The sequence below is a fragment of the Hylobates moloch genome, unplaced genomic scaffold (assembly GCF_009828535.3).
Source record: "Hylobates moloch isolate HMO894 unplaced genomic scaffold, HMol_V3 SCAFFOLD_22, whole genome shotgun sequence".
Taxonomy (NCBI): domain Eukaryota; kingdom Metazoa; phylum Chordata; class Mammalia; order Primates; family Hylobatidae; genus Hylobates; species Hylobates moloch.
In genome coordinates, this window is record NW_026652297.1 from 2,683,091 (window position 1) to 2,694,591 (window position 11,501).

The 11,501-nt window shown below is 47.8% G+C and overlaps 1 protein-coding gene across 2 annotated transcripts; it reads right to left on the bottom strand.

The window, feature by feature from the left end:
• Positions 1 to 3,991: 3,991 nt before the first annotated feature.
• Positions 3,992 to 11,070, bottom strand: DNAJC22 (DnaJ heat shock protein family (Hsp40) member C22). Of its 2 annotated transcripts, XM_032143648.2 has the most exons (4): positions 10,410 to 11,070; positions 9,857 to 10,318; positions 7,945 to 8,891; positions 3,992 to 6,333 (listed from the first exon to the last, which is right to left on the bottom strand). In XM_032143648.2, exons 3-4 carry the CDS (start codon positions 8,782 to 8,784, stop codon positions 6,148 to 6,150), a joined length of 1,026 nt encoding a protein of 341 aa, XP_031999539.1. In that variant the 5' UTR covers positions 8,785 to 8,891; positions 9,857 to 10,318; positions 10,410 to 11,070; the 3' UTR covers positions 3,992 to 6,147. The 2 variants fall into 2 exon arrangements, with proteins under 2 accessions (XP_031999539.1, XP_031999540.1); XM_032143649.2 differs by lacking the exon at positions 9,857 to 10,318.
• Between the last annotated feature and the right edge of the window lie 431 nt (positions 11,071 to 11,501).

An 11,501-nucleotide genomic window follows, 5' to 3' on the forward strand; every position in this document is an offset into this window, starting at 1 on the left:
GCTAATGAGTATGGAGTTTCTTTTTGAGGTGGTAAAACATTCCGGAATTAAATAGAGGTGATGATTATACAACCTTGTGAATCTATCAGAAACCACTGAATTGCACACTTTTAAAGGGTGACATTTATGCTATATGAATTAGTCTCAATTAAATATATATAATAACAGTCTTTATAGTAATATTTTAAAAACTTATTGAATCACAAGCATTTTTATATTTTACTGTAAAAACATCATCATTATCAGGGAGGGGAGAAAAGTACAAAATTATGTCCCTGATATGATTCAGCCATGTAAAATGATGTACATTTATGAACTAGGACTAGAAGTGAACATGAATAATTGAAAACAAACAGTGTGATGCAAGTGAATTTTTGGAGGGTGGGATGGTCATTGTATTGTTCTTCGAGCAATTAAATATTTTATTTTCTTCCCAAAACAATGTCCACAAGGGGGCAGACAGAAGATGACAAATCAAACCGTTTAATATAAGCCTCAGCTGAAAAACTAAGAACTCCAGAATGCAGGTTGAAAGCAAGCTTAAAGGTCATCTAGGCTGAGGTCAGTAGCTCATGCCTGTAATCCCAACACTTTGGGAGGCCAAGGTGAGAGGGTCGCTTGAGCCCAGGAGGTAAAGGCTGCAGTGAGCTATGACTGTGCCACTGCACACCAGCCTGTGCAACAAAGTAGATTCCATCTCAAAAAAAAAAAAAAAAATCATCTAAGTCATCTAAGTCCATCTCCCTCACCTGACAAGAAAGAAACGGAGGCCCTGGTGGAAAAGTGGCTCATCCAAAGTCACCAGTATGGTCAGTGCAAGAGGTAGAAGTAGAGACCCATCTCTTCACCTCTTCATCCTTCCTCACTTGGACTACAGTGCCTCCTCCTTAAACAAGGTGATGGTAAATGTGGCAAATGGAAGATTTAGAGGGATAGGAGATGAAGGGCAGAATCTCATCAAGAAATGGTTTTTGTTTTTTTGTTTTTGTTCTTTGTAGCAAGAGATGGCAGGTCCAGAAAGACATTACAATGAAGCAAATTTAGGAAACAATTAAGGATGTCTAAAAGGTGAGACAGGTAGAAGATTTCCAATTCAAGCAAAACCCAAAATGGTCATCTCTAAGGCAAGCTTTTCCCAAGATTCTGTACTGTATAGTTGCTTGGGATACAGGCCTTCTCAATTCCCTTCCAACTCTTCAAAGTATCTATGAATTTTTGATTTGTGCAAATGGGAGAATATGAAATCACTGGATTTCATTAAATCAACTAAGGCAGAAAATAAAGAAGACTCACTTGTTAATGTCTTAGATTTCCTATTATTTTACTAAATGTCCTTCTTTTTCTAAGACTGTATTTTGGGTTTTGTTTTAATTTCATTTACTTGTTTTTATTTTGTTTATTTATTTATTTCAGACCGTGTCTCACTCTGTTGCCCAGGCTGGAGTGTCGGGGCGCAATCACGACTCACTCATGATTGACCTTCTGGGCAGCCACCTTTTCTTTTTTCTTTTTTTTTTTTTTTTTTTTGAGACGGAGTCTCACTCTGTTGCCCAGGCTGGAGTGCAGTGGCACCATCTCGGCTCACTGCAACCTCCGCCCCCTGGGTTCAGGCGATTCTCCCCACTCAGCCTCTCCGAGTAGTTGGGACTACAGGAGTGTGCCACCATGCCCGGCTCATTTTTGTACTTTTTGTGTTTTATATTTTTTGAAATGGAGTCTCACTCTGTCACCCAGGCTGGTGTGACAACCTCCAGCGCGGTCTCAGCTCACTGCAACCTCCACCTCCTGGGTTCAAGTGATTCTCCTGCCTCAGCCTCCTGAGTAGCTGGGATTACAGGCGTGTGCCACCACACCCGGCTAATTTTTTGTATTTTTAGTAGAGAAAGGGTTTCACCTGACCTCAGGTGATCCACCCACCTCAGCCTCCCAGAGTGCTGAGATTACAGGTGTAAGCCACCATGCCTAGCCACAGCAACCCTTTTAAAGTAGATACTTGGCTCATACCTGTAATCCCCGCACTTTGGTAGGCCAAACAGGAGGGTAGGTTGAAACTAGAAGTTAGAGACCAGGTTGGGCAACATGGCAAGACCCCATCTCTACAAAAAAAAGAAAAAAAAGCCAGGTATGGTGGTGCTGTCTGTAGTCCCAGCTACTTGGGAGGTTGAGGCAGGAGGATCACTTGGGCCCAGGAGTTCCAGGCTACAGTGAGCTGTGATCACCCCACTAAACTCCAGCCTGGGCAACAGAGCAAGACCCTGTCTCAATAAATAAATAAATAAATAATTTTTTTTTTTTGAGACAGAGTCTCACCCTGCCACTCAGGCTGTAGTGCAGTGGTGTGATCTCAGCTCACTACCTCGTCTCTACCTCCAGGGTTCAAGTGATTCTCCTGCCTCAGCCTCCTGAGTACTTGGGATTATGGGCATGCGCTGCCATACCTGGCTAATTTTTGTATTTTTAGTAGAGATGGGTTTTCACCATGTTGGCCAGGCTGGTCTCAAACTCCTGACCTCAGGTGATCCGCCCGCCTTGGCCTCCCAAAATGCTGGGATTACAAGCGTGAGCCACTGTGCCCAGCCAAAAAATTTTTTTGAATAAAGTAGATACTATTATCTCAATTTTAAAGGAAACTAAGATTCTAAGAAGCTGAAGAAATAAAAAATACGACAACTAGAAAATAATGCAACCTGATTCAAATCCTACTGTTGGTTCTTCTGACTCTAAAACTCATGCTCAAGGATGAAAGACAAGTCATAGGCAAGGGAAAAATATCTACAACACATATTACAAGGGTTAAGGTTTCTAACATGCAAGGATTCCACCAAACTAGATTTGAGAGCAACAAATAGGAACACAACTTTAGAATAAATAGAGAATATGATGAAGCAACTCACTGAAGAGAAAATCCAAATGCCCAATAAAGATTTGAAGAGATGCTGAACTTCATTAGGAGTCAGGGAAATGCAAATTAAAGTAATTAGATAATATTTCTCACGATCATCTTGACAAAAGTTTAAAAGAGTGGTAACATTCCAGCCCAGTTACAAAGAAAATGCCAGTTTCTTGCACTTGGTGAAAGTCTAAACTGTTAAAACATTTTTCAGAAGAAATCTGATACAATATCAACCAAATACATTTGTTTGAGGCAGGGCCTTGCTGTGTTGCCCAGGATGGAGTACAGTGATACCATCACAGCTCACTGTAGCCTCAACCTCCCAGGATCAAGCAATCTTTCCACCTCAGCCTCCCAACTAGCTGGGACTACTGGCACATGCCACCACACCTAGCTAATTTTGTGTTTGTTTGTTTTGTTTTTTTAGTAGAGATGAGGTCTCACTAGGTTGCCCAAGCTGATCTTGAACTCCTGAGCTCAAGCTATCCTCCCACCTCAGCCTCACAAAGTGCTGGGATGCCAGACCTGAGCCACCATGCCTGGCCCAATATGATATCAATCAAAATTGTAAAAAACATGTCTTCTGTTCGACCCTACTTATCACTTATTGGGATATAGCTTCAACAAAAAACAAAAAGCATCAGTACATGTATGCAAAGATATTTACTGTAGCCTTGCTCATACTGGAAAAATAAGAACTGCTTATCAGTAGTTCCCATTTGAGTAAATTAAAATATATCCATATTTTGTAAAAAAAAAAAACAACCCATAATAAAATTTGAGAACAGTGGCCAGGTGTGGTGGCTCATGCCTGTAATCCCAGCACTTTGGGAGGCCGAGGCGGGCGGATCACGAGGTCAAGAGATCGAGACCATCCTGGCCAACATGGTGAAACCCCATCTCTACTAAAAATACAAAAATTAGCCAGGCGTAGTGGCGGGTGCCTGTAATCCCAGCTACTCGAAAGGCTAAGGCAGGAGAATTGCTTGAACCCAGGAGGCAGAGGTTGCAGTGAGCCAAGATCCAGCCTGAGTGACAGAGTAAGACTCCATCTCAAAAAAAAAAAAAGAGAGAGAGAGAGAATAGAGAGACTAGTCGTCAACATAATTCCACTTTATTTATGTGTTTATTTATTTATTTTTGTATTTTTGAGATAGGCTGTCACTGTGTCACTCAGGCTGGAGTGTAGTGGTACAATCTCAGCTCACTGCAGCCTCCACCTTTTGGGTTCAAGTGATCCTCCCAATCTCAGCCTCCTTAGCTGGGACTACAGGTGCACTCCACAACACCTGGCTAATTTTTGTGCTTTTTATAGAGACAGAGTTTTGCCATGTTGCCCAGGCTGGTCTTGAACTCCTGGGCTCAAGCAATCTTCCTGCCTTGGCTTGCCAAAGTGCTAGGATTATAGGCAAGAGGCACAATGCCTGGTCATAATTCCACTTTAAAAATTATATATATGACTCAGATTTAACATCCAGAAAGAAGAAAAAAAATGTAAAGAATGCACACACACAAAGAGAGCAAGAAAGCTGCAGTAAAGGCACATAATTTAAAATCATGTTCCTGGTCTCCAATCTTCCTCTGCATAGTGAGACACCCTGGGCCCTTTCTTTCACACCTGGCTAGTTACCTAGAATTGAATAAGGCCCCCTTGAGATGCTCTAGCTGCTGGTTCCCTAGGGTTCCCCAAAGTCCCCAAAGGGACATATGACATAAAATCATGAATCTTTCTGAGTCCCCATAAAACAATGCTATCTGTCCCTCCTCCAATGTCCCAATACACTATTTACAGCTCTTATGACATTTAGTTCAAAACACTGAACAAGGGCTTTGATATCTGTGTGCCTGTGTCATTATCTCCCATCAGATTGTATGCTTCTAGGAGTAGGGTATCAGACCTCAAATACTGGGAAGACCTGAGAAGTCAGCCAGTCCAACCACCTATGTAGAGTCTGAGAGCTCTCCAAAAATCCTCCTCTAACTAGAGGAGGAAGAACTACCCCCACTCCACAGTAGCTTCTTCCTTTTTGGAGAAAGTGTAGGTGCTAGAAAGTTCTCCCATAAATGGAATGAAAATATTTTTCTCAAATTTTGAAATTTAATCCTAGTCTCACCCCATCTACAGAAAAGATCAAATCTCTCTTATCACAGGACAGCTTGTGAATACTTGAACCTTCATATTTTTCCTTCAATCTCCTAACATAGTGCTTTACGCATTTATTTATTTATTTATTTATTTAATTTTTGAGACAGAATCTCGCTCTGCCGCCCAGGCTGGAGTACAGTGCAGTGGCTCAATCTCAGCTGACTACAACCTCCACCTCTAGGGCTCAAGTGATTTTCCTGCCTCAGCCTTCCGACTAGCTGGGGCTACAGGCGTGCGCCACCATGCCTGGCTAAGTTTTGTATTTTTAGTAGAGATGGGGTTTCACTATGTCGGTTGGCTAGGCTGGTGTTGAACTCCTGACCTCAGGTGATCCTCCCACCTCAGCTTCCCAAACTGTTGGGATTACAGGCGTAAGCCACCATGCCCTGCTGCTTTACACATTTAAAAAAATAGTTAAATAAACTTTCTCCATCACACATCAATATGTCATGGGTGGGATAAGGTGGTGTGTTCTCTAAAAGATATATTTTTTCTAATTAATTTTTTATTGATATATAATAGTTGTCCATACTCTAAAAGATATTTGATTGTTTTATAATATGCCTTTCACTCTCTGGTTTTAAGAAAAATTGTCAATGCAATAGCCAAGAATTCAGAAATTCAGAATATAAACACATTCTTCTACCACAACCTTTTCTCACCCCATTAAAGTTTTCTCATGTTCCCTGCAAGCAGTTTCTTTTCTTTTTGAGATGGAGTTTCACTCTTGTTGCCCAGGCTGGAGCGCAGTGGCGTGATCTCGGCTCACTGCAACCTCCGCCTCTCAGGTTCAGGTGATTCTCCTGCCTCAGCCTCCCAAGTAGCTGGGACTACAGGTGCCTGCCACCACTCCTGGCTAATTTTTCGTATTTTTAGTAGAGACGAAGTTTCACTATGTTGGCCAGGCTGCTGATCTTGAACTCCTGACCTCATGATCTGCCCGCCTCGGCCTCCCAAAGTGCTGGGATTACAGGCGTGAGCCACCACGCCCGGCCCCTGCAAGCAGTTTCTTTAACTCTGTTGGGATGCCATTCGTAGGCAAAGCTAGATTTGGGACAAGTTGCCCAGCTCTGCTAGGAAGGGTCAATCCTCAGGGGGAAGTTTCTTTTCACCTCCGGGATCTCCTGGGCTTCCTGGGTTGACTCAGGACTTGATATGCAGCCTGAATCTCCAGGAAGTGCCTCTGTGCCTCCTCTGTCTGGTCCAGGTTGTGGTCTGGGTGCCAGACCTTCACTAGCTCCCGGTAACTCCGATGTATTTCTTCATTTGTTGCCCCTTCTGAGAGGCCCAAAACCTTATGGAAACAGAAGATGACAAATTAGAATCCCCCAAGTTGTCAGGGTACCTGGGCCTCTCCTTGCACCTTTGCTAAATCAGGCTATCATATCGCTAGAATTGGCTTCTACTTGCCCGTGGGAAAGGTCCAGCAGCTCAGGTTAGAATTCCAGCCTTATAGAGTAATAATAAAAGAAAAAAATTATTTTTGAAAAAAGAATTCCAGCCTTTTGAGACATAGACAAGCTCTAGATCTCATGGCAAGAGCCATTAATCACAACTGCCCATTTTCCAACCTGGAACTTCATATCCCTGGCAAGATCTCTTCCCCACAAAAGACATAAATGTATATATGTCCACCAAAGACATGTACAAGAAAGCTCATAGCAGCTTTATTTATAATAGCCCCAAACCGTAAACAACCCAAATGTTCATTAACAATAGAGTGAATAAACTAACTGTGGTATAATCATACAATGGGATACTACATAACAGTGAAAACAAACAATTTACAATTGCAAGTAACAAGAGGAATAATGGCTGGGCATGGTGGCTCATGCCTGTAATCCTAGCACTTTGGGAGGCCGAGGCGGGCAGAGCACCTGAGGTCGGGAGTTCGAGACCAGCCTGACTAACATGGAGAAACCCCGTCTCTACTAAAAATACAAAATTAGCTGGGCATGGTGATGCATGCCTGTAATCCCAGCTACTCGGGAGGCTGAGGCAGGAGAATCACTGGAACCCGGGAGGCAGAGGTTGCAGTGAGTTGAGATCGCGCCATTGCACTCCAGCCTAGGCAACAAGAGCGAAACTCTGTCTCAAAAAAAATATAAAAAAATCAAGAGGAATAAATCTCATAAACATGATGTTGAATGAAAGATGAAAGATGCCAAATACAAAAGAACACATACTGGATGGTTCCACTTATTTGGAGCTCAAGAATCAGCAAATGGGCTGGGCATGGTGGCTCACGCCTGTAATCCCAGCACTTTGGGAGGCAAAGGTGGGTGGAGCACCTGAGGTCAGGAGTTGGAAACCAGCCTAGCCAACATAGCGAAACCCTGTCTCTATGAAAAATACAAAAATTAGCCAGACATGGTGGCACATGCCTGTAGTCCCAGCTACTTGGGAGGTTGAGGCAGGAGAATCGCTTGAACCGGGGAGGCAGAGGTTGCAGTGAGCTGAGATCGTGCCACTGCACTCCAGCCTGGGCTACACAGCGAGACTCCATCTCAAAAAAAAAAAAGAAGAAGAAGAAGAAGAGGAATGAGCAAAACTAATGTATGGTGACGAAAGTCTGAATAGAGATGACCTCTGAAGGTGGGAGTATAGGCCGAGAAGGGGAATAAAAAAACCTTCTGAGTGCTGGAAATGTTCCATCCCTTGATCTGAGTCGGGTATACATAAAATTAGTGCAATTTATGTATGTTGTACCTCAATAGAAAGTAAATAATATACACATAAATTTTTCCTACTAACTATTACAGCCTCTGTAACCTTTGCGCATTGCACACAGTTATCCAAAGAAGCCAGAATATCCTTCCAGCACGTGGCCAACAGACATAAGTAGAGTACTTCCACATGAGGGCCACCAGAGCCACCAGACAGGACTGAGGGAAGAAAGTCTTACCTGGTAAGCCAGCTGACGCTTCTCATCCTGAAAACTGTGAACAAACTCATAGAGCTTTGCCCACTCCTGGAAGTAGCTGCTGTTGAGGCCAGTCTCCCCCATCAGTAGCCTCCAGATCCGGTAAGGCAGAAGGAGGACAAACTCCATGAGGCGGCCAAGAAGGGGGAAGAAGCTGAACCAATTCAAGAAGGAGCCAAAGGTTTCTGCCACATAGCTGAGGGTGGCAGCTGTGTTGCAGAGGGCACTGTATGCCAGTGGGCCTGTGAAAGCAAGGTAAGCCAAGCCCAGACGGTAGAGCCGCACACTGAGCGGCTCTGATGCCACCAAAGCTTTGTAGCGGCGATGCTTCTGAGCTGTAATGCTGGCGGCCACGCTAATGGGCAGTATGGCTATGGGGCGGCCATAGAAGATAGGTGAAGTGAGAAATGCTGCCCCCAGAGTGTTCTTAAAGTCTGAGGTCTGGTTGCCAACAGCAGCCACCAGCAAGACCCCTAAGCCAACTGCCAGTGGGAGGGCCACAATATAGAAGTTGACCGTGGAAGAAAGGCTAATCAGTGCCACAAGGCCAAAATAGATGCCAACTATCACCTGGGCAGCAAAGCGAATGGGACTCAGAGGGGGTGTCACCCCTCTGGGGCTCTGCCTCCGTCCCTGGGCTCTGTTGGCCTGAGCTACAAAGCTTGGGAGCTTCCAGAACTCCCAGAGCCAGCCCAGCCCACCTCCCCCCAGGGTCAGCATCCAGAGTAGGGCATGGCTGTCCCTTCCCAGGTACAGGTGGTGGAGCCCAGCAGGGCCCCCCACAGCCCAGAGGGCATAGGTCACCAGGAGCCCCTTCGCCATCCTCTAGGGCAAAGGTCTCAGAACAAGTCCAGTTACTCGCAGCACAGAAGTCTCGGGGTCCTCTGTGAGAATCATGGCTGTCATGGCCCCAGAGTTATGCTTAGACCCTAAGAGATGGGAAAAAGTAGAGTCATAAGAGGATGTCCAGGCTCCAACACAGCAACCATTTCTCTTTCCGATAAAAGTCGAGTACAGATCTGCCTGAGTGGCCAGTGCTATTTATCTCACACCCCTTGTCCTAGCACCTTAGTCCCATTCTTTACAACCACAGTGACTCCAGATTTAGAGGAGAAAGCTGTTTAAATTTCACACTTCCCCTGAGACCAATGACCCCAAATGACTTATGGGGGGATGTGTGGAGGGGCAGGGCTGCATTGGATGCCTTTCCAAAGTTCCCACACATTTTGAAAGCCTCTGCCTTACCCCTGACTTTTTTTTTTTTTTTTTTTTTTTTGAGACGGAGTCTCGCTCTGTCACCCAGGCTGGAGTGCAGTGGCGCGATCTCGGCTCACTGCTAGCTCCGCCTCCCGGGTTCACGCCATTCTCCTGCCTCAGCCTCTCCGAGTAGCTGGGACTACAGGCGCCCGCCACCTCGCCCGGCTAATTTTTTGTATTTTTAGTAGAGACGAGGTTTCACCGTGGTCTCGATCTCCTGACCTCGTGATCCGCCCGCCTCGGCCTCCCAAAGTGCTGGGATTACAAGCGTGAGCCACCGCGCCCGGCCGATCCCCTGACTTAACTCCAACTGTGGCTGCCCTCCCACATCTGGCCCAGGCTTTAGCCACTCTCCTGCCTTCCTAACTCTCCAGGCCATGAGATTTTCCCACAGGTCAAACTTGAAAGGGGTCCTGAATTCCCTTTCTTAAAATATCCTGGAAAACTACGTTTGACCTAGACCTTAGCACCCCACGACTCAACCACCTCTTTCGGAGGCCGGCTTGGAAAGCCACTCCACAGCAGCTGGACGAATCCTCACAATATCAAACCGGACGCCAAGCGTGCCTGCCAGTGTCCCATCTATCTGGAGCGACCACCAGCCAGCACCCTCTAGTCCCAAATTAAGTGGCCGTACCTGGGTGCCCCGCTCCCAGACCGAGTCAGACGAGTCATTTCCTTTGACCACAGAGTGAAAATGGCCCGTCTCGCCCTGCTCCCACTTCCATCCAAATGGACTTTGTCTTTTGTGTCTGTTGTGTCACGGAAGTCCGGCCTTCCCAGGCCAGGCTCCTCCCCAGGGCCCTCCCCGGCCCCCTCGGGATCACATTCCCGCCTGGGACTCCTCCCGCCCGCCCTCGCGAGGAAACTCGGTGCAAGGCTCTGCAGACGCCTGCAGCTCGAGTGGGCTCAGTGCCCAGGCCAGGCCCAGCACCTCCCACACCACGGCACCATGGCCGCCAGGTGGCGCTGCCGCCGACGGAAGGGCGGGTCCGGGCGGTCCCCAGACACCTTGTGCGGGTACCGAGGCACAGCAGCACAGGACTGCCCCTATGGAGGGGCTGCCTGGCAGGAGCAAGGGACGCTCCTATCTGTAGTGCTAAAAAAAGGACAAACTCCTGTAAATGCAAGAACATGTCCTTGATTACCTCTTCCCACCCCCACAAATAGAAAGATGACTCCTCCCTCACCTCAAGCTGCACGCTCCTCTCTTCACGCTCCGTTGACCTTCAGGACTGGGTGGTTCCGCCTCCAATTCTCTTAAGGCAGAGACATCCACGGACAGGCTGCAGGGAGGGACACCCAACCCAAGCTGTCCTCAACCCCCCACAGGGCTTTGCCTCATCGGTCCACCTCCGAGCCTTCCAGTTAGGGGCTCTGCTTCTGCACCTGAGCCTGAGACCTGAGGAGCCTCCCAATCCAGGGCTGCTCTGTTCTGCGGGCTGTGAACCAGAGGATGAAACGGGAGCAGAGGGTTGGAGGGCAGGAGGCTCGACCAGGAGGGCGAGGCCGCAGCCCGAGGCTCAGGGTAGTCTGCCTTCCTGCGCCTCTGCGCTGCCACGGAGCTGCAATGCAAGACGCCTTCATTTCAATGTCCCGGGCTCCAATCCCGGGTTCTACTCCGTGACCTTGGCTAAGTCATGCAGCTTCTTGGGCCTCAATTTCCTTCTCTGGAAATCTCGTGGATCTCCGAGGTCCCCCAGTTTGGACTTGCGGGGGCTTCGGGGGACGGTCGGCCTCGCGGGTGTCACCTCCCGGCAGTGGGCAGAGCGCTTCCCTCCAAACGCCCTGAGCCCTCATCTCGGCCTGGAGAGGAAATGCTGCTCTCCATATGACCTCTTAGGGCTCACTGAGGGGCCTAGGCTGGGAGGGGCCCCAAAGAGACGCCTCAGACTGCTGGGGGCGGGGGCGGACAGGAGCGCTGAATAATGAATGAGACTTAATTGGGCCCGCACTGCGCGACGGCGCGCTAAGCTTTGCAAACAGGGCGGGCGGCGGCGGCCGCCGCTGAACAAACAAACTATCTCCCGGCTCAGGTGGTGGGGCGGGGGCGGCAGCCATACAAGGGAGAGGGAAGGGGCTGGCCGCCGGGGCACCCGAAGCCGCAGCGCGCCCCCAGGTTTACTGCCCGAGGAACCCAGGAATGCGGGGCTGCGCTGGCGGCCCAGAGAGTGGGGGTCGGGAAGGGGCTCAGGGTTCGATCTCAGGAAGGAAGGAGTGGGGAGGGAGAGAAGCGGATTGTGCGGGGAGAGCCAGGGGCCCAAGGGCAATGTAAGCGCGAG